Here is a 25,499-nt window from a genome sequence, read left to right as displayed (position 1 = left end):
AAAGCACAGACTGGCTTGGTGTGCAAGGGAGAAAAGCTTTCAGTGAGAGGTTAGAATGAAAGGATGGAGGCTGTTTATCTTAACCTTCGTTGAGAAGTAATGCTTAGAGTGATAGCTTTCAGCCTTTATCTTGCACTCTGAAATACAGACTGGAATAATCTTAGAACTTGAGCTAATAAAGAAGGAGAGGAGAAAATCCCTGATGACTGGTTCATTTGAGCATGCTACCACAAGAGGGCAAATGAAGCAAATATAGCTGTTGTGTGGTCTGTTACTGCGTTCAGGGAGAACTATTTATGTTCCTGTAAGTGACTTCCACACAGACCAAACATTTACATTCTTTCAAGGTAAATGGAAATAGCAGAATAGCCACATGTGCTTCCTTTTATGGCATTAGCCCCAACTTTCTGTCACTTTTTCCACGTTGCTGTCAGAACAAGTCTCCCCCTGCCCCCTCTTTCTTTGTGACATACAGGCCAGTGTCAGGGAAACGTGCCCTTTGGAATGGCAGGGCTGCACTGTGCTATCCCTCATTTGCAAAGGAAGGTGTTGCCAAAAAATAAATTGGGAAAACACTTATTGAAATAAATGAACTATAGAAAACCTTGCTAGCATTTCTAACTTGGATAACCATAGTTTTCTCACCTTCTCTTTTTCTTGAGGTATTAAGAACAAATGGCAGTTGTTTCTAACATATCTGGAATATTATCCAAAATTAAATTTTTCTTAGAATCTGAACAAACTGAACCTTGATATTAGATTTCTCTTTTGCTAAATATTTTTTCCTTACTTGAAAGAACATTGCCATAATCTCGGAGGCTGCCAGCTCTGGTATCTCACTGCAAGCAGACCGTAGAGCTAAGAATCAGAGGCGGAGAGTTCACATGACTCTGGAGCTGCCGTGGAGCGCAGACAGAGCAATACAGCAGTTTGGTAAATGACTTCTTTGTATCTTTTCCTCTGAATTCAGTAATGCTGAGTAAACTTACTGCTCGTTCCTGTGAAGTTTGAAGCAGCCTTTGAAGGATCCTTCCAGTCTCCTTTACCTGTGGCAGAATTACTTTTATGTACAGTCATAGCTAATAGGCTCAAAAGCTTTCATAGAACCCTAGTGAACAAGTTCATACGGCAGCTTAGCTTTGTGTGCATCAAGTCTCTTCATGAAGTTGCCACAGCTCTGGTTTGTGTACTGTTGGCTGGTTTACAGCAAAAGCTAATTTGCAGCAGGATTGAGTTCTGGCTATTTTCTTTACACAATTCATAGTTTATTAAAAATGCTAATTGAAGTGGAATTTATTTTAACATATGTTCTTGTATTTAACTGTCCAGGAAGAACTCATAGATCCAACCAAGTGACTGCTCCAGAGTATGTGTTTCTAATTTCTGAGTTGGCTGGAGAGCAGAGATTTGCATCTATAGTTGCAAAAAGACTGGAAAGCTTGGTAAGATTGTTTCAAGAAATGTGATCCTTCATGTAAGGAGAACAAACTTAAATTATTGTTTCTTTAATTTGTTCTAATCACAAAGATGTGTCTTAACAGGGAGCCCTTACTCACGGTGACCGGCGGGCTACAGAAACTCGAGACCTCAGCAGATTCAATTTTGACAATAAGGTGATGGTTGTGTTTTGTTTGAGAAGCTCATACTGTGGTGCTCGTTCCGCAAACAGCGTGTTGAGGGAGGATCTCTTCTGTCTCCTGTTGTGTTTTTACTCTAACTGCAGTACTGTCTGATGGGAGGGAGCCTTCTTTTCCAGACAGCCAGAGAGAATCTTAATTCTATTTGTAGAACTGTATGAAGCACAAATGTGTGCAAATTACTTCTCTGCATTTGCTCACAACTCAAGTATTAAGTAAATGACGTGTGTCCTTACAATTACTGTTAAAAAAAATTAATTTGGCAGTTGTAATTAGAAATTAACATTGGGCTGGTCACATAGTATAACTTAAAACTAAAGCTTTTAAGCAGTTCCCCTCAGTATTGTTAAACAGAAGGGGAATGTTTTATTGTAAATCAAACATAGTTGTTTGCCCCATGTGTGCTTGGAACTGAGACACAAACACTTGATCACAGAGCAACTTTCTTTCTCTTATGTAGTATGGCAGGAATGCTTTAGAGATTGTTATGAAATCCATTGTGAATTTAGACAGCCCGATGGTCTCACCACCTCCTGATTTTCCTGGAGACTTCTTCAAAGGTAATTGTAATCTGCTGGATGTAACTGCTTGTCTTTCCTCATTCTCCAACATGCAGAAAATGCTAGCAGTGCTAGAGCTAGAGAACTTTGCTATTTAAGCTGATCAGCTGGCCCAGATAGGTTCGCACCGGATTTATTTCTACGTGTTGTGCTGAATATTGAAGTTCAAATAAGAAAGGATGTGTGAACCCACTCAGTACAAGGCTTGTTGTTTGCTGCCAGTAAGTTAGTTTTCCCTGTAAGTTAGCCCACTAGTTTTCCCTGCCTGTGTTTCCTGCCTTGCTTATCACTGTATTTAAGTAGCAATTGCAAGTGATGTGTTTGAGGTTGTCAGTTAAAATTGGATCTTGAAGCAAGGTTGATAAGCTGTCACTGGTGTATTTTTAGGTGGTAAAGGAACTGTGATCTTTTTCTTTTTCCTAGATGTTCGTCAAGGATTGATTGGTGTAGGGCTGATAAACGTAGAAGACAGATCTGGAATTTTAACTCTTGATAAAGGTATTTATGCTTTCTGTGTATCTGCAAAATGTCACCAGAAGTTATTTGTCCTCATATATTGTGAGAGTGATTCCTAACAGCAAAACCAAAGTTGTAATTATCTTAAAACAAAACTTCAAAGACCTTGGGAATGTTTTCCTCATTTCTGAAAGAATGGATCTTGTTCATTTTCAGATGCTCTGAACACTGCTTGAAAGCTTGTCGTCATAAAGCTTAACCTGTGACCTGATGTATTTCTTTTATTTTTTTTTTATTTAAGATTATAACAACATAGGAAAATTTCTGAACAGAATTCTTGGTATGGAAGTACATCAGCAGAATGCTTTGTTCCAGTACTTCTCCGACACATTAAATGCAGTTATTCAAAATGCAAAAAAGAACGGAAGATACGATATGGGCATCTTAGGTGAGTTACTCAATATCTCACTGTTCCTATGCTTAAGAAAAGAAAAGAGGAGTAACTCTGTTCTTTCCTTTCAAGATTTGGGCTCTGGCGATGAGAAAGTAAGGAAAGCAGATGTTAAGAAGTTTTTAACTCCTGGATATTCTACCTCTGGACATGTAGAGCTGTACACAGTAAGTTTATTTTTTCCCCATTTGTATGATTGAATAAGACTGGCTTGCCCATAATTTCATTAAACACTTCAAATCTGCTAAGCTTCCACTGAGTGGAGGAGGAGGGGGAAGGAAGTCCCATGTGTTTCACTGGGTATTGTTAGGTTTTCTGGTTCTTCAGTTCACATACCAGTAATTATTCTACAGGTTCTTTCATTTCAAATATGTGTGGTTTTCTTCTAGATCAGTGTGGAGAGAGGAATGTCTTGGGATGAAGCAACTAAGATCTGGGCAGAGCAGACAGGTCCAGATGATGGGTTCTATTTATCGCTGCAGGTAAGATTCTTTGCTCTTGCCTATGTGTGTTCTGTTTTAGGGTGACCAAATAAGCTGTCATCTCTGAAAAATGTTTGAATCAACCACTGTTCAGACTTGAGAAATGCTCAGTCTTCAAGATTAATACTGATTTTATTTCCAGCTCTAATTATGAAGCACTCACTTTTAGTTGTGCCTGGATATCTGCTTCTAGGCTTGAGCCTAAGTGAATGGCTCTTATTCAAACCTGTATGAGAAAAGCAGGTGAGCTCTCTATAAGGTGAATGTAAATTTGGTACAGATCACTGTCTTCCAAAGGCATCCTTATTAATGGTTTGATTATTGTATGTCTGCATGCACTTGTATTCTGCAAAAATGCAGTAGGAAATGACCTTAAGGCAGGTGCTGTCAGCATGTTGACACTTACAGAGTTCTTTGGTTTTGTCTTTTTCCAGATAAGAAATAACAAGAAAACAGCTATTTTAGTGAAAGAAGTGAATCCTAAAAAGAAGCTTTTTTTGGTATACAGACCAAATACTGGGAAACAACTCAAACTAGAAACATGTGCAGACCTGAAAAAGAAATATAAGAAGGTAATCATTAAATGATGCTAGTTTCAATTTCAATGCAAGTATTTTTTGTTTGTAACTGTCAAATCAGGTATGGATTGCTTTTTCTGCAGCATGGAGCGTTCTGGGACTTTGCAAGTTATATCTGTATGCTTTCTGTATTGCTGTATCCCAGGCTGTCTGAATACAAGCTGTGTTGTGATGTGAAGTGAGGTGTTTGTCAGGGCTAGGAAGGAGAAGGCTTATTTCTATGTGAGGTGTATCAGCATGCTCTTATTAAGCAGCTGTGTGCAGCATATTCTTAATGATTCTGAAACTTCAGCTGCTTGCTGCTAATGTTCTTTTAAATACTATAATGAATTATTTGGTTTAGAGGCTGGTATGATATGACTTCATTTAAAAACAACTTCATGGTGATGATCTCTTTCACTTCCTAAGAAAATCATGTTAACTACTGGACAGCTGAGATTCCGATGTTCTTCCCGAGGTTTTGCTATGTGAAGTGTTTTGCTATTCCTTGGAGACTGCATTTTGACTGAATACCTTTTGGAACTGCAGATAACTTACCTTCTTCCACCATCAGGATGTTGTTACTCCCTGTTTTCACATAGCAATGAGCAAATTGGTTTTGTTATCTGCAAATCTTATGTCTTCTACTTGCTAACCTTTAATATTCCATTCTGAATTACTTTACCAGGTACCTTCTGAAGATGCTCTGCCACACTGGTTAGAGCAGTACAACTCTTCTGCAGACACCTGCACACATGCTTACTGGTTAGTATTTGCATGCACATAGAGATGCTTTCTTCAGCTTGAATTATTTACCTGAACTCATCGCTGCTGTTATAACTCAGCTTTTCTGTGTGGAACTTAAAGGTGTTTTTTTCTCTCTGTCCTCTAGGAGAGGCAATTGTAAGAAGGCAGGCTTGGGATTGGTTTGTGAAGTGGGACTCCGCTGTCGAACTTACTATGTCTTGTGTGGTTCAGTATTGAGCGTGTGGACAAAAGTAGAAGGCGTTCTAGCCTCTGTGAGTGGTACAAATGTGAAGATGCAGATAGTTCGTCTAAGAACTGAAGACGGGCAGAGGATCGTAGGTAAGTGGCTCGTCTGCTCCTTTATTTCCATTCTGAGGTGGAAGGGAGTTGTACCAAACTCTGTTCAGAGTTGTTTAGGAGGCTTTTCACAAAGATGCTTATGGGAGAAATGGCTCCTCTGTTGAGGAAGGGCAGAAGATACTATAGAATCTGGGTTTGTCATACAAACATCAGTTGGAGTCAGGTTGTAGGCTTTGGAATGTTTATTCTCTCAGTTCTTTCTGACTGCGGACAAAATTCAGACTGTTTCCTGTCAACCTGCCTTTGAAACTGTAAGAGCTCCACTGTTGCCATTTCTGGCAAAGAACAGCCCTTAAAATGATTGTGAGCTTCTGAGCTTGTGAAACCAGCTGCTCAGAGTGATGTTGAGATCAGTACGTAATTTCTTGTCTCCAAGCCTCTGTAGGGGAGGTCTCATGGAACAGGTACCCTAGAGAATGTAAATAGCCTTGTTTTTTTTAAGAGGGATTTCTTGTGATGCGTAAAAATCATGAGAGCTCCTACTCCAGTGCCACTGTGATAAGATGTTGCAGCTAGCTGTTTCATGTCTAAACTTCCATGCTGTTGTAAGTTCTCTGAGACAAAAGTGGAAGTAGGTGACTTGTCATTTTATCCTTAGGTTACTGGCTATCACACAGAAAACAACTGAATTCTACTGATTTAAGACCTCTAGAATCTGAGGCTTCTGAAGATAAAGCTCTTAGAACAAAACTTGTGGCTGTGCTTGATTAGATTTGACATCAAAAACAGACACTGAGTGTTGCATAAATTAAAAGGTGGCATTAAATCAGCCTTCAGCCTGAAGTTTTAATGAACTACGACTTGTGTAAGCTTGTGAAACTGATTTCTTGCTGTTTTCAGGCTTGATCATTCCTGCAAATTGCGTGTCGCCCCTTGTCAACCTCCTGTCAACATCAGACCAGTCTCAGCAGCTTGCAGTACAACAGCAGCAGATATGGCAGCAGCATCACCCACAAAGCATCACCAACTTCAACAACGCGTAAGAGGACAAAGTGCAGGTGTTGACTTTGGTGTTTGAGGAAAAGGCTGTAAAAGCATATCACTTGCATAAAAATCAGGGACAGATTCCAAAGAAATATAACTTTTTCAGTTCAGTTGTGTGCTCTCAAATACTTTGGGAATAAAGAGATCTAGAAAGGTTGGTAGAACTGAAAGCCAGCAGTTGTTTATGGTGGTGCATCTGTCTTTCCTTATGCTCTCTGTAGTGCTTCCTGTTTGCTCTTTCTTTTGGCCTTTTAAGCTACAAACCACAATTTGTTTGGAAGTGCTTGAAAGTCCCCAAGCAGGCTTTATTTTTATCTTGTCATACAGTGCTCAGGGTTTAACGCAGTGCATCAATGCCATTGCTGTGGGAGATATCCTTGAATGCATGTATTGAGTATATATATAGAAAATATATATGAGGTTTTTCTCTTCAGTTTATAAGTTTATAAAAGCATGAAACCTAAAGGTTGCACATCATGCATTCAGGTTCCTTCCCAGTTTCTGTTTGACAGTGCATGTCTTTGGAAACGGGCATGGACAGGATAAACACGCAAGACAGGAATTCAGAGAGAAACACAATCTTAGTTGTACAGCATTGGTTATTATTGCATTTTTATAGTGTTTATACCCAGGTGTTGCATTTTTTCTGGTTCTCTCCTGGGGGTTATATATTTGAGTCTACAACATGTTCTTTTTGTGATAAAAACATCTTAAATTAAAATTAGTTCATTTTTAATGTATTAATGGTATTCCTAATGTGTACTGCAAAGAAGGCTAGATGCCTGTTTTCCTTAAATTGAAGCATTTCCTTAATCCGAGGTGGTTATGGAAACTTAAGTGCAAATTCACTTCCATCTCGCATACAATCTTATATTTTTTACTTCATTAATGTAATTTAATTTGTCACTTGTAAGATGAAACCTTACTTGAGCTGTAAATTAGAGAATGGGAAACACTTAAGGGTTCCGCTGTATGTGCTGTTTCTGTTACCCAGTAACTTGAATACTGTTTAATATGTTGTAAGACATTGTAGAGTTTATCTGGAGCTGTTTAAAAGAAATTGTAATGTACAAATGTGAATAGTCACTTATCTATAATATGGGTAAGTTTTGTTTTGCCTATAATAGTAGATGTTTATAAGAAAGTGAAGGACAATGTTTGTCATTTCTTGCTTGCACAGGTTGCACTATTGAAAAATTGAGATTGTATAAACCTGTCCAAAAAAACTACAAGATAATGATCTTGTAGATGTCAATAAAAGTTATTGTACTAACAAGAAGTGGAGTCTTGTTTAGACAATGTCTGTGTTCCAAAAAAGCTAACAGGGCTGTACAGTTGGAATGTGACAGGACTTGGCATGTTGCAGCCTGCTTTAACCAGACTTCTGCCTCGTGCTCCAGTTTCCTTCTTGCCTCAGTATTTAAATGTTGATGCAAATTTTAATTAATCTCTCCTGATGGAGCAGCAGTCCATCACTTCTGTAAGTGTGCAGGCAGCCAGACCTGCGTGTCAGTGTGTGTGTGCAGTGGGGCCAGAAATGCTGCAGCTGCAGGCTGAAGTGAGCCCCTCAAATGGATGGTTTTGCTCGGGGCTCCATTGACAGTGCTGGTGCCGATGCCCTGGTGCGCTAATGGTGCACGTGTGTGGGGAGGGGAAGCTCTCAGCTTGCTTTCCTCAAATCTGCTGACTGCAGTGGTCAGGAGGTGTTTGAGACAAGTTGTACGTACCCTATGGCTGTAGCACCTGCTGCTCTGCTGAGCTGTGTGTAATGCAGGTGGTGGGTGTGTTCTGGGCTGGTATTTGCTAATCCTCTGCTGGTGGAGGGAAGCTTGCCTGAATGCTTTGATATCAGTAGGAGCTGATTATGCATTGGAAAGCTAGACCACAGACAGGGAGTGGGGGAGGATGTTCGTGTTGTGTACCCACTGCTCTGTGTGTTTGGCATCCATTCCAGAAAAGATAGTGGGATTTCTAAGAAGTATGTTGACAGATCATACTGTAACAGATAGTGAACCAAATTGCTAGGAGCAGCAAGCTGTGTGTGTGGACTTCACTTTACAGAAACTTGGATCCTTTCAGATGGTGAAACAGCCCTTCTATCTTAATCCTCAGTAAAATGGGTTGGTAGATGCCCAAGGTGTCCCTGCTCCAGGATGGAGTTGTATTACATCTTTAAAGGTCTCCTGCAACCCAAACAACACCATTCCATGAAAGGGCAATTTTTGTAACTAAGGGTTATTTAAATACACTTCAGCTCCTAAGTGCTCTCCTCAGCCTACTGCATCAACTTTGGTGATACTAAATGGGTATTGTCTGTATTGAGAGCTCAGCGCATTATTTCAGGATTTTAACACTGTTCATCCACATCATTTTAAATCTCTCACAGCTGTGTTCCATAGATTAAAAATAATAATAAAGCAGTAATTTGTGTTCTCCACTCACTGCTCTCTGCCTGTTCCCTCCTGCTTGCCATCAGTTCCTTGGTGCTGTCACTGAGTTATTAACGCATCGGCATCCACGGCTCCAGAGCGTGGTAACATCTCAAAGGCCCTCATCCAAGGTGGAAAGTCAGTCTTCAAGCTGCAGAACTGCTACTTGTCAGAGCCTCTTGCTAGATGGCTGGGGCTGGTTTTGTGAGGGGCTTTTTATTTGGTAGTCGTTTGTACCTTGCATTAGGTGCTGTTAAAGCTTGGGCAGAAGAGGACTCTAAATAGCAATTTAGATGGGAGAAGGACAATGAGGAGATAAGGTCTTGCAGTGCTGCCCTTAAGAAAACATTCTCAAAAGGGGGGGAAAAAAGGGAGGCGACTGTTTTGTCTCATAAACTACAAGGTTAGAATTGTATTGCTATTTGTTACTTGCGGAACACAGATCTGCTTCGCAAAAAGTGCTGTCTGAAGAGGAGGTAAGATTTACAAAGGACAAATACCTCTGATAGCAGAGGGAGGAGCTGAATGTAAAATGCTGGTGGTGATGTCTGTGCTGTGGGAGTTCTGGAAGTAGGAAGGGAGAGGTGCTGCTTTGAGTTGTCTGGGGAAATGAAGGGATGGAAATGTGGGGTTTCTCTATTTCTTCAAACATCCCTTGGCTGCTTAATAACACTGCCAGGTTCATATTTAAAACGTCTGATGCAGCGCATGCAGTTACAACCCTCTGAAAACCCCCTGCACAACGAGCTTTCAGTTTCTTCCAGTTGATGTATGGTCTGTTGGGAAAACACACCCCTCAGAAGGACTGAAGTTTCCCCAAAGAAGCTCAGTGCTTACCCAGTGTGTAGCATTTGCTCCACAAATGAAGAAAGCTCTGCAACCTGTGCGCATCTGACGAGTGAATTAAGGGGTTTTTGTATTTTCCTGTTGTGTTCAGATCCTATTACAGCCTGTATGTGTATATCTAAGGAGTATGTATATAGAGAAGTTAAAGGCTACTGAGTTTATGAATGTAAATAATTGGGTTTTTTTTGGGGGGGGGAGGATGGAATCTTCCCCAGCTATGTTTCTATTTTACTCAACTTGCCATCCAGACCGTCTGTGTGTACACTGCAGCACACACAGTGCATCAGGAGCTTCCACAGGCTGTCTGCCTACATCGCAGGTGTTCTCTGATGTCACAGGAGCTGTGCCTTTCCCCTTATTCCCATGCTGGGATGTGTCTGTGCAGTGGTTTCCAGGATGAAGTGTTTTGCAAAGTCCATTGACTGCAGGAGAGCCGCTGTGAGAGCCATCCAGCTGCAACGAGCAACAAAATACCTCCAATGTTTTCTGTGGCCAGTATGAGGTTTAAAAGCAAGGGTGGAGAAAAAAGCTTTGTGTTGTGTACTGGCAGCAGTGGCGTATGGTTCTGTGTCAGAATCTCATGGTACAGACTGACAGTTGGCAGAAGTAATAAAGCAGTGCAACCGCAGAACGCGGAGTGCAGAGTGAGCCATGGGAAACCTCCAGGGCTGACACTCCCGACAGCTGAGTGTGGTGTCGGCTCCGTTTGCTGCTCAGGGTGTTTGCCCTGCTGGAGAGAGACAACTTCTTTGAGCAGGAAAACAAAGGAGGGAATAAAAACCTGGAAATGTCGGTGTCTCGGCCACAATGACGGCAGCTGAGGGCAAATTACCACTGAAATCTGATGCTGAACTGACAGATAAGTTAAAACCTAGTGAGAACGTGGTCAGATTTGCTTCTATTTCCTAATTAGACCAAAATCATGTTTGGATGGATGGGGTTTGAGGCCATAAGAAGATTTGAGAAGGATGTGCTGGGAGTGTGGACTGAAAGCAGTGCGGCTGGAGCACTGGGGCAGTTAGCTTAACCCATAGAAATGCGGGTAGGTTTAAAGGATGCATCTTGAAAAGGGTCCTGCGGTGCTGCAGGACTTGAGCCAACACGTTGAACTTCACCCTCTGAGATCCAGATTTGGCCTGCGCTTCTGAACGTCGTCGTTCTCAGGGCATACCTTCACAGGAGCAGTTTCCCCGTGTTTCACTGGCACTGTTAAGGACAAAGAGGCACTTCTGCTACCATTTCTCTACGCCTTTAAAAGTCCAATGTGACAAAATGCAAAGGTGTGTAAAGTTTAAGATAATCGTGTGTGGGTTTTTGTATTGCTTATCCTAGAGTCAAACGTATGCCAACCTCAAAGACTTCGCCCTGCAGCGCAGTACTGTGCAGACTGTTCTCCATTGAGCAGGCAGTACCTGTGTGTGCCAACCTTTCCTACACAGAGCAGCAGTACTTTGCTCAGCAATAAGACAAGGTTTAGAAAGACTTAAACTCATGTAAATGAATTGTAGAACGTGATGAATTCTGTACTGAGGTTTGGTTTGCTTGTTTGTTTGTTTTCTTTTGGTAAAATGTCCTCAGAGTGTTTTTGTTTTCAAAATATGTTTAATTACACTTTAAAAGGCCAGAGAGCTGGTGAGCTGAGGGCATTTACCCTAGAAAGCCCAGGTATGGTATATTTGTTCCTTCCTTGAAGTCCTGTTACACATTTATAAGCTGAGAGATTTGACTGTACCTGCTAAATTCACAATGAACTGTGGGGCACGAAGCATAGATCTGTATCAGCTTAGCCAAAGTGGCCAAGTCATAAACAGGGTGCAAGTGATTTAATTACCCCTGGGAAGGAAGCCCTGGCCCCTCTAGGCAGCAGCAGCAGGATAGTGGACAAGACTTCAGGGCCTCTGCACTGCACTCCTGCCTTTGTGCTGGATTCCTGTCTGGTCTCCCAGCTTTGCCTGCACTACTGAAGTTAGAGGTGACGCTATCTCCTGTGACAAGCATCTGCCAGGGTTGTAAATCCCTCACATTCAGGATTGCCCTTCCCACTCTGTGTGTACCTAGAGCCTGGCTGGGCTGGTGTGTGTGGCTGTTGTTGGGCTGGCAGGCAGCTCGTGGGGAAAGCACAGAGATTCTCTGCTCCAAAGCACCCTGCAACCTCCTCCCTGCTTTTGTATGGGGAGAAGAAAGGTTCTGCAGGCATTAACAGGCAGCATTACGGGGCTCTGCGTTCTGCACTGAGCAGTTACCCAAGGCAGGAGCACAAGAGGTGTCACACATCCTGCCAAAATCTGTGTCTGAAGTTTGCTGAGAGCCATGCAGCCTGACCGGGGTGCTCTGAGAACCTGCAACAGCGCTGCAGCCATTTACCCCTGGTTTTCCTCCTTCTCCTTTCTCCCTCCTCTGCTCTCCTCTGCTTTCCTCTCCCCCCAGTCGTTGTGAAGCTCCACATTCCTTTCCTCACAGTCATTTCCATTTTCCAGACCTGGGCTTTGCTTCCACTCTCTCCTTCACTTCCTTTGGTCCAGTGACCAATAACAAAATAATTAGGGATGCTCTCTTCAGGCTTTAAGGTCAATATATTGTAATAAGGCTATGAGAACAGAGGAGTTTGTGCCTCCCAATTGTTTCAGTAGTCTGATGACGCTCATTTTCTACTCTGAAGGCATTCTGTGAGGTCAAAAAAGCCAAAAGCTTAACCCCGAAGCATCCTTGCAGAGAGTGACACGATTCTGCATATGTTGCAGGGGCCACTTGCTGCTCACCTTCCCATCAGGGCGTGTGGGTGTTGGACACCGGCAGTGTGTGAGAAGCATTTTAAGTGAGGCAGCACGCAGCTTTGCTGTGGATTCCTCCGGTCCCGGACACAAAGCAGGTTCAGGAGATTCTGCAGACAGCATTGGGATGAAAGCATGGCTCCGAGCCCGTCTGCCCCAGCCAAAGGGCGGAGTGATCCCGCCTGGGCCCGCAGCCACACAGAGGCAGAGCGGCGCAGCCGGCTGAGTGCGCCCCGGGCTGCCCGCCTTGGCACGGCCTTCAAGGATCAGCAGTGGGAGGGAAGCAGGAGCCCAGCCTGCAGGGCAAGGCAGCGAGGTCCTGGCAGACAAAGCGAAGGCATCAGGCAGGGCGAAGCTCTCGCCCATCTGGAAGGGCGATGCAGGCACTGTGGGACCCGTCCCTGTGGGTGGCAGCAGGACTCTGCATGGCAGGGCTGCCAGGCCGTCCTGCTGGCTGCGCCTCTGCAGCTTTGCTTGCCTGTCTGTAACCAGCAAAACGATTTGCTTTCTGTTCTTATTTTTCTTTGCTGGTTTTCATTGGAATCTGGTTGGTTTTGATACTGATGCCTGCTCCTTGTTCCCCTGGCAAACGGCAAAGAGGGAAACTCTCATTACAGAGATTCCAGGCCTGTGCTTTTGTGGCCGAGGGTTTGGAAACTTCTTGTTGCCAATCTGTGGTCCTCCAGGGAGAGCTCCGGCCGGAGCAGGAGAGAGCAGGCTCGCTTCTCGCGCCGTCTCTAAGGTAAAACCAGAGAAGCATTAAGGCTGCCTTCTCTTAAACGTTTCCAGTCCCTTCTGACACCTTTACAGGTGCTGCTTCTTTCCTCCTTCCTGTGCACGCCATTTCCAAAGCAAAGCATCCCCCTCAAAGATGGAACGAGCCTGGAAGCAGCTCCTCGGCCCACAGGGCAGCACCCGCACGGCGATGCTGAGCAGCTGTCTGCCTGGCAGGGCTGCTCCTCTTGGCAGCCAGACAAAGGACGCAGGAGTAGGAGGAAAACAAGGCTGGGAGGGAAAGTCGCTCCAGATAATACAGCATCTGGCCTTGGGAGAAACCATCTGAAAGTGGGGAGCAGGGCAAGGCTGGGAAAAAGTTTGTCTGGGAGAATTTATGGAGTCTGTCTGGAATGGGGATTGAGTGTCCAAACTTGCATCCAAAATCATAGCAAGCCTGTCTGCTGATGTGGGCCAGGTGTTGAAAGAGGATTTCCTGGGGCCTGGCTTGCTGCTGCTGCGGTGGCATTCTTGGCTCCATTGCATTGCAGCCTGCTTTGCAGAGGATCTCAGAGGGCTGCTTCTCCCTGGGTGAGCGATATGGACCCTGGATATTTGGTATCTGGAGGTGTGAGGAGCAAAGTTACCAGAGTTGAACTGAGGAATCTGGATTTCTGCTCAGGATCAAGTGGTCCTTGTCTGTTTTCATGAGGATGGGGCAGCAAGCAGCTAACATCAGCCAGAAAACAGATGACAGCAGAGGGACACACCGATGGCTATCAGCTTTTTCTCAGGAGCAAATCGAGTAGTAAGGAAGCTTTGTATCATCAGGAGGATGCAGTTGTAGGGAACAGGGACAGCAGTGTGAGAAGCTGTAGCAAGCTGATAAGGGAGTAACAATGGAGCCAAAAAGAATAAGATGCACAATTTGCCCACAAATTGCCAGAGTCCCAGGCGGCTTCAGGAGCAGGGCCTGGGGCAGGAGTTCTGTGCCAGGAGGTGGTGACTCAGTGTTATCCTACAAGAAAGGTGCTTGGCTTTGTAAAATACATTTTAAAATAATATTTGCTAGAGCTAACACTGCAAAGAAAGAGACAATAGTATAGATAATCTTACGTCCCTTCAGATGCAGAAAACCTGGATTCAGTAGTCCTCTGATTGGCGTGCAGCATGCCAGGAAGGCCCTGTCTGTGGAAAAAGCCCATTTATTAGACTTTATTGAAAGACTTTTATTGAAAGAAAACAACTCCGGTCATCATTTCAGCTGTCAAACAGAACGAATGTTCGGATGAGAACTTCTAGATAAAAGTAAGGCCATGCGGGTGGCGTAATCACCAGTATGAAGTGGGACTTGCCTGCACGTTGCCCTGCTGTGAGCTGGCTGGGCTCATCCTGCAGACACAGAAACGCACAGCACAGCGCAGGCCTGAAGCCCAGGCTGTATGTGCAGCACAGTGCAGCGCAGCACAGGCCTGGGCTTCCTCAGGTCAACTGTGGTGCTGAGCTCCTGGAGGTGCTGGGATGTACCCTCCAAAATAAGCAGCACTGCAGGAAGCTGCTTTGCATATCTTCCTCCAAAGGCTGGGTAAATCCTGCTACATTTACTGCATATTCCCAGCCTGCAGCCCAACTGATTTGGATGGAGCCTGGGCATGTGCATCAACCACCTGTGCTCTTCTCAGAGAGGTTAACTCCACCCGCACCAAAGAATTCAAAAGCAATGTTTTCAACCTGGGCAGGTCAGAGGCTTTTCGCTTTGTTTTGAATTTTCAACAGAGTTTAGCACAAAAGAGCAATTTGGAGATTTGCAGATTGAATTAGAGCTCAGAAGCCTATGAAATCAATGCACAAATGTAATATTTGCCAAAGACATGCTGGGGGAAAAAAAACAACAGGATCTCTCTTGTGCCATCTTTTATTCTTCTCATTGTTATCTTAATCCAAGAAGAAACAATACTAGCTTGCAACCCATTTGCAGGTCTCTGACTGTGCTGCAGGTGCTGATGACTATTCAGCTTTATTTCCAGATGCAAGGGGACAAACGAGTTTGTCCCAAAGCAGAGGCCAAGGCTCTGCCTCAGAGGCGCCCTGACAATCTGCCCTGCCTTCCCACATCACACTTTGCATGCACATTCCCTACACCCTCCTTGCCAGAGCATCCAACCCCGCAGAGCTTCAGGAAGGGAAAACCTCCTTGATCTCGGTCAGAATTTGGCTTAGCAGGAGCTGGAAGGCTCACTGCGGAAACCCTGTCTGCTGAGTGCTCCCAGTGGCTTGGGAGGAGCAGAGGTAAGAAAGTCAAACCAGGAGAGGGAACAGAGAGAATACAAAGAGAAAAAGGAGGAGGAGGCAAGGTGAAAGCTGCAGATCTTAACACTGTGAATGAGGTAGCTGTACCTGTAAAAAATAAGAGCTTTTGTGGCAGTGAGCACAACTTGCAGATGATTTCAGAGACAGGCACCTCTTTCTGTCCATCTTCCTTTGCTGAAAAACATAGCAGCATTTATTTTTAAATTACCTCTCAGTGTGGAGAAGGCTTGAAAATGTCACGTGCGATAAAATGGCTCTGCTGTATTTCTCTCTCTGTGACTTGGCCACTTGGTGATTAAGAGCTGCTTTTACTGTCAGTAAATGAGGCTGTGCCATCAGTCTGCTGAACACAGGCCTGTAGCTTGCAGTAAGCAGCTTGGTGCATGCACACTGCTGGAACTGTAGCTGTTACACTCAATGCAGGGCATGCATGTGCAGAACACGGCTCTCATCAGTGCAAGCCATACTGGGATGCAAAGGAAGTTTAAAGCTGCTAGCAGCCCCCATAAGGCAGCTCGAATCTGTGGTCATCTTGCTAAACTGCTAGCCTGGGGCACAAGCACAGTGGTGGTTTTATTCTTGTGGCCACAGCTAGTTCAAAATAACTTCAGTAAATCCACAGACCACATGGCAGATAGGAAAAACTCATTTGTACTTTCCGTGCAAGCCAATGTCAGCAGTATCTGCAGGAATCGAAAGGCAGCTAGCAAAGTCAGTTGGAGCTTGCATGGCTTCAGAGGTCAAGCAGTAAGGTTGTCATTTACCAGGGTCTTCTGTCTCATGTGTTTCAGGATGGATATTAGGAAAAAATTATTCTCAGAAGGAGTGGTAATGCATTGGCACAGGCTGCCCAGGGATGTGGTGGGGTCACCCACCCAGGAGGTGTTCAGGACTCATGGGGATGTGGCACTGAGGGGTGGTGTGCTGGATCACTTGATGACCTTAGTGGCCTTTTCCAACCTTAATGATTCTATGATGCTGCCACTACTGCCTGTGCCCAAAGAATGGCACAGCAGGCACGAAATACAGAGACTGCAGTACTGCAGTATTGCTGGATTCTCAAAGGACAAATAATCTGGCCCTAAAAGCCATGACCATCTCAAGTCACGTTACAGCTTGCTTCACAGCTACCAGTATCCTATGCTGAAGGAAGGATAATTTTACAGGATTGTTTCCTTATTCTACCTCAGCCCTGTCCCGGCATATCATATAATTTTAAACCATCATTACAAAAACAAGCGAAACACAGGGGAACTTGTTCTTCACGGTGATGCAAAGCCGTGAAAAACACTGTGAGCTCAGAACACTCCCATTCGCACTCACTTGGTGTGACTGTAAACAACTGCACAGCAATGGAAAATCCCAGTGCGGCATTCTCACCTCTCCTGCAGGACTTCACTGCTCTTCCAGCAGAAAGGCAGTGAGTTATAAACCTGGCAGTGAAATTTGAGGGATGTGGAATTCCAAACGACGCCGCACTGGGTTTGTGGGTTTACCTACACAATCTTTCAGGACTCTAATGAGAATTACACAGTTAAAGCCTTATGCACCCGTGTGAAAATACTGTCACTGAGCACGTAATTGTGTGCCTGAGGCTCTCAGGTCCCTTCACTAAGAGAAAAACACGGATCTGTTGTTGTAAAAGCTGCCTGTGCCATTCTGGGTTCCACCACAATAGCTGCAGTCATGCATTTGGACTGAAGATAAAATACAACACCGTGACAAATTTGTGTACTTCATACAGCACCAGCCCTAATTTTCAGATGCCACTTTCATGCAGCGTGCAGTTGTGAGGAAGAGCTCAGCAGCTGGCTCGCCTCTGCTCTGCCTTCATTCCCTGTGCTGAGAACTCCCCCAGTGCCCCCTGCCCACCCCCTGCAGTGGATGCTCACTGCCTCCCTTCACACAGCACTCCACCACCGGAGATGCTACAGGCCCCAGTCCGCGTCACCTCAAAGGAATTCACCCCTGACTTCCAAGGAGCAGAGTTGGGCTCCCTGCCCTCGCCGTCACTGGCATTAAAAGCAGCAGATAGCGTTGGGCAGACATTGCCTTGTGCAATAAAACTGCTGCCTCCCTCACCGGTCTCAGAACGCTCCTGGTAAGGCAGATGAGGGCTCTCGGTGGGGCTCTCCATGGGGTCCCTCCGTGGGGACTTTCTTTGGTGTCATTCCATGGGGGCACCCTGTGGGGTCTCTCAGTGAGGCTCTCCATAAGGCTCGCCGTGGGGTCATTCCATGGGGTCACTCCATGGAGCTCTCTTCGGGATCCCTCTGTGAGTCCCTCCATGGGATGTCCTTTGGGGATCTCTGTGAGGGTCTCAGCTGAAGCTGTGCGCCTTGGGAGAGGCTATCCATATCCTGAGCAGCTGTGTTGGTCTAAATCAATTGAAGGACGATAGGGGATGGAGGAGATGAGTTCTGAGTGGCAGATGCAGGGTAAAAAGCTTGATTACCCAAAACATTTGGGGAGGGGGGGATAGATATTTGTTGGGGAAGCTGTACAGCTGCTTGCAAACAGAAAATGAGCCAGTGATCAGCAGGATCCGTATTTATTTGTTAATCCCTCAGCAGCTGCAATGCACGTTAACCTTCACCCTTCAGGCGGGCAGAGAGAGCGATTCAAAAGGCAAAAAAAAAAAAAAAAAATCAACCAAAAAAAACACATAACGGGAAGGCGGATGGAAAAGCTGATTTTTTTTTCCTTGGAGGCACCGGAGGCGGTGTCGGGGTGCGTGTGTGTGTGGGGGGCTATCGTGAAATTATCAACAGGTATTTTCCACAGCAAACGGCGGGGCCGCCGCGAGGTTCGCCTCAGCCTTTCTCCTCAGGCGTTCCCTCAGGAGGGGCTCCCGCCCGCCGCCCCCCTTCCCGCCGCCGCCGCCCAGGCGCAGGCAGGGGCCGATTCGGAGCAGAAGTTGCGCCCAAACTTCGCGAAGTTGAGCGAAACGCTCCCCCCGCCGCCGCCCAGCTCCCCCCGCCCCTCCCCGCCCGCTCCTCCGGCGGCGACGGCCCTGAGGGGCGCTCCATTGTCTGCCGAGGGGATGGCGGCCGTGCCCCCCTCCGCCGCGCCCCCTCCGCGCCCCCTCCGCGCCGAGGTGCGCGGGGCGCCGGGCGGGCGGCCGCCTCCTCTCCGCCAAAGTTTCGGGATCGGCGTCTCCTCGTGATGTATGGATGATATATTGCATTGTGGGTGTCAATATAACTGACGGCCATATTTGCCGGTGCCGCTCCTGCTGTAAACAACCCAAAGTGTCTGGGAGACGCGGAGACGCTTCGCTGAATTCCATCAGGACGCCTCTCGTCCTCCCGCTGGCCATGTCGCTGGGAATGTCGTACAAACCCAACTTGAACGCCCACATCCCCGGGACTCCCCTCGCCCCGGGTAAGTGCGCGGCGGGAACTGGGCACAAGTTTGGGAGGCGGGCGGCGGGGCCGCGCGGCACCTGGGGCAGCGCCGGGCTGCGCTCCTGCCCGCTGCGCGATGGCGGGGCAGCGCCTCCGAGCCGCCATTACCGCCGTCCGCCCGCCCCGCGCCGCCCCTCGGCGGGGACTCGGCGCCCCGCGGGCCGACCCCGCGCCGCCGCCGGGGCTCCGTCCGCCGGCTTTCCTCCATGCCCGGCTCCCCGGGGCGGCTGATTGATCTGGATCAGGAATATTCCGCCGGCGCCTCAGCGAGGACCGCTGCTGGCGGGACGCCGCAAGTGCCGCTCGCAGCGCCTCGCGGCCGCCGGGCGCTCTCCTCATCCGCGGCCGCCCGGGACCACCGCGACCTCCGCCCGCAGCGCCGGGCTCCGTCCCACCGCCCCGCGGCGGCCCCCGGGCCCTCCTCACTCAGCCCCGTTCTGGAGGAGGCGTGGAAACCGCTCTTTATCCCGAAACAACCTTTTTTTTTTTTTTAAAAAAAATTATTATTATTATTCTTCCTTCCCCCCCCCCCCCCCCCAGCCCCATTCCTCCGCAGTGGATCTCTACGGGAGCTTTTCCAACTTTCCTCTCTGAAAAGTTTCTCCGATGAGATAACTTTCTGGCTTTTTTTCACCCCCTCTTTCCCCCGCTGCTGCCCGGAGGTGCTGAGGGGCTCCGTCCGCAGCCCCAACAAAGCCGCTTCGCCGTGGGCTGTCGGAGGGGATCTGCGGCCGCAGCGAGCGGAACCAAAATGGAGAAGTTGGTTCTGACGGACTCTTCCCCTGCTGCAGGGCTGGCACCGCACCGACCGCGGGCTGATGTTTAAATCTATTTTATTTTCGAGAAGTTTTGGCCGCTTGGGTTTGAAAGGAGGGAGACCTGCCCCGGTGGTTTTACAGCGTTGTTCTTTCGGGATATCGGTGTGGGATTGAAGGATGCGCTCCGTCCCGGCTGCCCCGAGAGCCGCAGTCCGGCCCTGCAGCCGCCAGCGGGTGACAACCGCCGTCCGCTCAGTGCGGGTCCTGCGCTGAGCACAGCGCGGTGCGGAGCGCCCGTATCGCCCCACGGGCACGGGATGTGCTGAGGATCTTTGACAAAAAGCAGAAGTGTCACCGGAGCGGGGAAGGGGGGGGCAAAAAAAAAAAAAGAGAGAAACAAAGCAAAGCCCGGCGAGGGAAACCATTCCGCTGCCGGCTCCCACGAGAACCTGTGCCTTGCTCTCCGCAACAGCCATAAAATTGCAGGGGAACAAAGGTGGTGTTCTGCGCCGGTGGGGGGCTGTGTGAGTGTCACTGCGGGGGGACCCGGCCCCATGCCCGGCACTGGGGCTGAGTGGGGAAGTTTGTGCTGCCGGTGCTCTGCCCGTGTGCTTTCTGCTGCTCGTGCTGCGATTCAGATTTCGATTTTTTCATGCATTTTATCTTTCCTACCTCCTCCTCCTTTTTTTTCCCCCCCCTACCCTGTAGCTGTAAGTTTACTGTCATGCTGGAACTATTCTTCTCTAAGTTGTCCTCTCTCCTGAGTTGGGATCGCCCCCGACACCCCCAGAATCTTTGCAATGAAAGAATGTCCTCCTCTGAATCCAAAATGGGCTCTCTCCTCCCTCCCTGCCTTCTGCCATTATCCTCACGCACCAGCTCTTCCTCTCGCTCGTGGTATTGCCAGCACCGTGGCCTAAGGCCAAGGGAGTTAGACAAAGCAGTCCTTGCAGTCACACATATTGCGTTTGGAGTGATAGGACTGCAGATGGCCCCCTCCTTTCTGGATCTTAATTCCAAGTAGAAGGAGATTGCTTCTCTATTGTGCTGACATCGAATGCCCCCATCCAGGAGGAGAAACCCGAGGTTTGCTTCCGAACCTGGGGCGAAGGAACCCCCCTCCCCCGTCCTGCAGAGGAGAGGAAAACAGGAAATCTGTCCCTTTTGGCCTGAGATCAGCCCTGCAGAAGCTTCTCCGTGTGAATGCTAAGTGTTGTGGTCTCAGCCGACCGAGGGCTCTGGCCAGCAGTGGATCTCGCAGGGATTTTCCTCTGGGAGGTGACGCTGCTGCCCTGCAGTGCAGGGTTTTGGTGCAGGGCTGTTGGAACCGCGTCAGCTCAGCTCCTGGAGCTGCGTCCTTGCTGCAGAGAGAAGTCCTCCCAAGTTTGGGCTGAGAGTGACCACTGCAAAATCAGATTTGTTCCGTGCTCAGGGAGTGGCCCGGCTGGATGGGTCTCTGTGCTGTGTTGTACAGAAGCATGTTTGGGATGCGCAAACCTAGGCTGAGCCCTGAGAGAGGGGCTGGCTTGGGATGGGGCAATGTGGGGAGAAAGTCTCTGTGAGGCTGTGGCAGGTCTGGGGATGGCTGTGGGCATGGAAAATGGGGCTGCTCGCTTGTTACGTTGAACCAGACTTTGGGAAGGGTGTTGTGTTGTCAGAGCAGAATCTGGTACCTGTTCCTCCTGCCCAGGTCTTGCAGCATTTTGCCTGAATTATCCATCCCCTTTGTGGATCCCACACACTCTGCAGGGTGGAGCCCCTTATAATCCACACAAATGCATTCTCTGCACAGAAGGTAAACAGGAGCTCTGTTAGCGATCTGGGATGCTGTGGCTGTACCTTCACACCATCACCTGAGCCTACCACGTCCCCAGGCACCTCTGTTACCTGTTTTAACATAACGTTTTTATTTATTTTCTTGCATATTGTACTGAATATTGCAAAGTAGTACTGCTTCCTCCTCACCTGCCTTGTATCTCATATTATTTAATTCTGTTCCTCTGTAAGAGGATCAACCATTGCACTGAGGTAAAGTGGAGCATCTCTACCAACTTCAGTTGAAGCAGAGGGATTTGCACCAGCTGTGACCAGGTCTGTAGTTTGTCTTTTGACTGACATTCATCGGTCGGATGGGTGCATTCAAAGAGTTGCAGTCAATGGCTCAATGTCCAGTTGTGTTCAGTGAGTTGATGTTCAGTTGCAGTCACCATCTGGATGACCAGGTAGAGATCAGGGACAAGCGGTGCTCCTCAGGGCTCTGCAGTGGGACTGGTGTTGATTTAACAGATTTAACATCCCTGGTGAGTTTGCCAGTGACCCACAACTGCGTGATGTGGTCAGGATGCTGGAGGTGCTCGAGGCTGGGCTGGGTGGGGCTGTGGGCAGCCTGGTCTGGTGGGAGGTAAAGGTCTGATGGTGTGTGACTAGGTGAGCTTTACAGCCCCTTCAAACCATTCCGTGATTCTGTGTTTGCATGGTTTTCTCTGGTCCAGGGCGTTTCCTGGCTCTGTTGTGGATATCTACCAGTTTTGTTCAGGCACATGTTCGAGAGCAGTAGTTTAAAGGTCCAGAAACCAGCAGAAAGAGCTTGGATTTTCCTTTGTAATTTCAACTAGAAATGTTACCATGTTTCAAGACAAACCCTGTTCCTGTAATAAAGCTTGAAAACTTTTGTGTTTAGGAGCTGGAGAAGCAAGATGCAGCAGACTTTGGCAAGAGAAAGGACAGTGCCTCAGCTCCCGGTTAGCAAATGGTGCTGCCATGCTGAGGACCAGCGGGGCTGTCAGAAGCTTTGTGGCAAAAAAAAAAAAGAAAAGAAAGAAAAGAAAAAAAAAAAGCAAATTCTCAGAGAGAGGTGAATGAAGAGGTGAATGAGGAAGATTCTTCCCTCACTGGGGCTGGGCTGCAGCTTGCAACTGGGGAGACCGATATTGTTCAGCCCTGAGATGTGATGCCCAACATGTTAGCTTATTTCTTATTGAGACTGCAGTGCAAACTTGCATGAGCAAATGGCTTGCTTGTTGCCCTGTACAGACAGCTTGGGTTTCACGGTGTCTGTAGTGAGGGGCTGCTTTTTTTGGAATGAGGGTACTGGAAAGAATACGATTACAAACAATGTGGAGAGCAAAGTGTTCATGTCTTAGCAGAGGGGATATTTTTTAGGAAATGTAGATGATGCTCCACTCCCAAACCCTCATGTTACAAACTAAAAATGTCAGGTTCCCAGGTCACTTGAAATCCACATGAAGCCACGAACAGAAAAGAAACTCGCTAAACATGTTTCAGAATGAACAATTTTTCAGTGGACTTGTTTGGACATTTAGGAAAATGGTGTTTTTGGCTTTGTCTACCAGAGCTCTTAGGTTCAAAGCAGTGACTGGCATGGTTTTCACAACCAGCACATCTCTGCGTCATCCCCACCCACCAGTCAGTTGAGTTGCGGGGTGGTTTTGGTTTGTGCTTCATTCCTCTTGCGTAAAAGTAAACCAGAAGCTGTGCTCCAGTTATGCAACTGGTGCTCCATCCTTTAGGGGAACATAGAGGTCCAAACCAAAGGCTGGACAGCTTTGAGCCATATTTGTGATGCAGACACCCAGTCTGGGGGATCAGACTAAATTCCAAACTTAAATCCTGCCCCTCGCCCCAGCTACATGTGGTATACACGTACCAAAGGCTTTGATCTTCCGATCCATTCTCACTGTGCCAAATAATTTGCTAATGTAGAAATGCCCTGTCTTCAGCTAGAATAGAAGAGCAGTGGGGAGGCAGAGGGACTGTCTTCTGTTTGTCTGATTTAAAAAGAAAAAAAAGAAAAAGGAAGAAGAAAGGGAGGAGTTGGAAAGAGAAGAAATAAAACATGACCGTTATCCACATGGGAAGATTAAGTGGAACGAGAGTACTAGAGGAAAGGCCCTGAGTGTGATGGATCAAAAGAGCAAGGCCTCTGGCTGTTACGAAAAAGAATGTCCTATTTCTTGAGAACGTATTTATATGTGTGTGTGCTGAATTTTTTTTGCTTTCAAGTGAAATAGTTTTATTCAAAGAAAGGTCTGTTTCTGCCACACAGGCTGTTTAAGGTGGGAAATAGCGGGTGAAAATAAAACTTTCACAGCCAGTCCTATAAGGAACGTTTTGTGCAGATGAGAACTAGGTCCATTATTTTAAAATTAAAAAAAATAAATTCTTTGGAGGTTGGGGGAAACGGGGGCTGACAGCATTTTTGCTGTGGGTTGGCATCTTCGTAGTGCTCCATGTGTTGCTTGGCTGTGCAGTGGGTCCGCTTGTATAGACGTGCGTGTGGTGTCCCATGGATGGCAGGCAGCTCTCGTTGAGCTTAAGCCAAGTTGTGCAGAGGGCTAAGGAATCAAATAATCCTGTAGTCAGCCAGAACTCTGCAGCTGCGGTTCAGGCTGTGTGCAAATACTGCAGAGATGGCTGTGGTAGGTGAGGATGTTGCCTCCCATCCTGTGCTGGAGGATCCTTGCCTTGCAACGTACGTTGTCTGCGCAGCTCAGAACATTTCTCACGTGTTTTAATGCAAACTGGGCCACTTCAGGGCAGAGAAGTTGCATCCTCTCAGTTAAAATATTCCATCCTGGATATCTCAGACCGCATACCTGCAGGAATCTCTTACATTCTTGAGTACAAAGAGTTTGTAAAATGGCAGGAGCTTATACATGCCATTTTATAGGACCCTGCAAAGCGCAGTTACAGGGAAACACACATCCAGTAGGGTTAGCTCTTAAGTCAGTTCTACATGAGTAACTGGGCGAGGTGAGTAACTGTTTCTGATTTTGCTTTGCTGTGTCTGTGAGGGTGAAGCAGAGTGCTGTGTCCACCTCAGAGGTGTCCCTGTGGACATCTGGGAGCGGATCAGGTGGGTCAGTGGATCAGTGGATCAGGCACACACGTTCCTGCCCCCGCTGCTTCCTTGTGGGGTGCACGGTAAGCTGCTTTTCCAGTTAGCTTTTCAGCAAACAACAGCAGTAGAGGTAAGATCTGAGACTAGCAAACTGGCATTGCTGCTCAGGCTTGGAAACAGTAGAGAAGAAACTGGATGGATCTCTGCAAACCTGTTGGAAATTGATGGGGAGATTCCTGGTCTGAGGGAGTCCAGGGAAACAAAGGTTGGTTCTCGATCCTTTGTCTTGCAGGATGTTACTGGAAGGGAGAGATTTTGACAAAAAAAAAAGAGAAACAAACAAAAAAACCCCCTCATTTCTATTTGCTGTATTGTTACACCTTATCCTAATTAATGACGAATTATGTTGATTAGCAAGAAACTCACTATATTTTTGTGGGGAAAAAAAAAAGCCTCTGTCAGTCTTCTGTGTGAACACAGAAATAAAAGACATTGTTGGCACAAGAATAAATGAGTATATAAAAGGTTTTGTGTACGTTTAATTAGGAAAGTGGAGGCAGGAAAGTGTGTACATTAATTTAGGTTTAACGCAGCAGCAAGCACTAAGACAATCTGGGAGGTGATGCAGAGTGTCACTCGAATTCAGTACAAGCACACTCCCTTTTCTGTCAGTTCCTAACTGTCTTGTCTCCATTGTTACTTTAACATGACAGAGCAAGCCTCAATTTAGATCCCCCCTCCTTTTTTTTCTCTCTCCAGTGAATACCTAATCATCAAACGGATTTTTGACTGGGTCTTGGCTCTGAGACTCGTTGGCCTAATTTTTCCTCCTAACTGTAACAGCAATAGCTGGTGATTTTTTAATTGTTATTATTTTTTTTAATCTGCAGCGTACAGAATGTTCAGGCATGCAGATGTATTTCGGGTTAATTGACTAATAGTCATCTGAGACCCAGGGCTTCTCTTTGAGATTAACATACAAAGTGATAGGTCAGAAAGCCTAAGGTCCATTACCCCGTGAGATAATAATATCCCCGCAATTAATTTCATTTTCATGATTGCATCATCTTAAAATGAGGTGAAATCCAGGATTTTTCATCTTCCTTTCCTCCAGCAGAGTTTGGCTGGCACAACTTCTGGCTTGGGCGTGTGGAGCCGGTGCCACGGCC

At 46.8% G+C, this 25,499-nt stretch overlaps 2 protein-coding genes across 7 annotated transcripts in view; both read left to right on the top strand.

Annotated features, from left to right (window-relative positions):
- Window positions 1-7,508, top strand: part of SBNO1 (strawberry notch homolog 1) — a 28,888-nt gene extending 21,380 nt beyond the window's left edge. For both annotated transcript variants that reach the window (XM_048964052.1, XM_048964053.1), the window contains 12 exons: window positions 798-933; window positions 1,330-1,442; window positions 1,542-1,613; window positions 2,098-2,197; window positions 2,621-2,695; window positions 2,955-3,101; window positions 3,177-3,271; window positions 3,494-3,586; window positions 4,021-4,158; window positions 4,832-4,908; window positions 5,036-5,229; window positions 6,091-7,508. In XM_048964052.1, the coding sequence (XP_048820009.1) occupies window positions 798-933; window positions 1,330-1,442; window positions 1,542-1,613; window positions 2,098-2,197; window positions 2,621-2,695; window positions 2,955-3,101; window positions 3,177-3,271; window positions 3,494-3,586; window positions 4,021-4,158; window positions 4,832-4,908; window positions 5,036-5,229; window positions 6,091-6,233 (1,383 nt within the window). In that variant the 3' untranslated portion in view covers window positions 6,234-7,508. The remainder of the gene's footprint in view (window positions 1-797; window positions 934-1,329; window positions 1,443-1,541; window positions 1,614-2,097; window positions 2,198-2,620; window positions 2,696-2,954; window positions 3,102-3,176; window positions 3,272-3,493; window positions 3,587-4,020; window positions 4,159-4,831; window positions 4,909-5,035; window positions 5,230-6,090) is intronic.
- Window positions 7,509-9,115: 1,607 nt separating this feature from the next.
- The window catches only part of CDK2AP1 (cyclin dependent kinase 2 associated protein 1), a 23,615-nt gene continuing 7,231 nt past the window's right edge, over window positions 9,116-25,499 (top strand). The window contains exons 1-2 of one of the 5 annotated variants that reach the window (XM_048964085.1): window positions 17,318-17,405; window positions 18,557-18,688. In XM_048964085.1, the coding sequence (XP_048820042.1) occupies window positions 18,622-18,688 (67 nt within the window). In that variant the 5' untranslated portion in view covers window positions 17,318-17,405; window positions 18,557-18,621. Of the gene's footprint in view, window positions 9,140-17,274; window positions 17,406-18,348; window positions 18,689-19,941; window positions 19,966-25,499 lie in introns of those variants that run through there. The other 4 variants (XM_048964088.1, XM_048964086.1, XM_048964084.1 and 1 more) reach the window with 4 other exon arrangements.

The sequence above is a fragment of the Lagopus muta genome, chromosome 17 (assembly GCF_023343835.1).
Source record: "Lagopus muta isolate bLagMut1 chromosome 17, bLagMut1 primary, whole genome shotgun sequence".
Lineage (NCBI taxonomy): Eukaryota > Metazoa > Chordata > Aves > Galliformes > Phasianidae > Lagopus > Lagopus muta.
The sequence above is the reverse complement of the archived record's forward strand: the minus strand, read 5'-3'. Positions and strand labels throughout refer to the sequence as shown.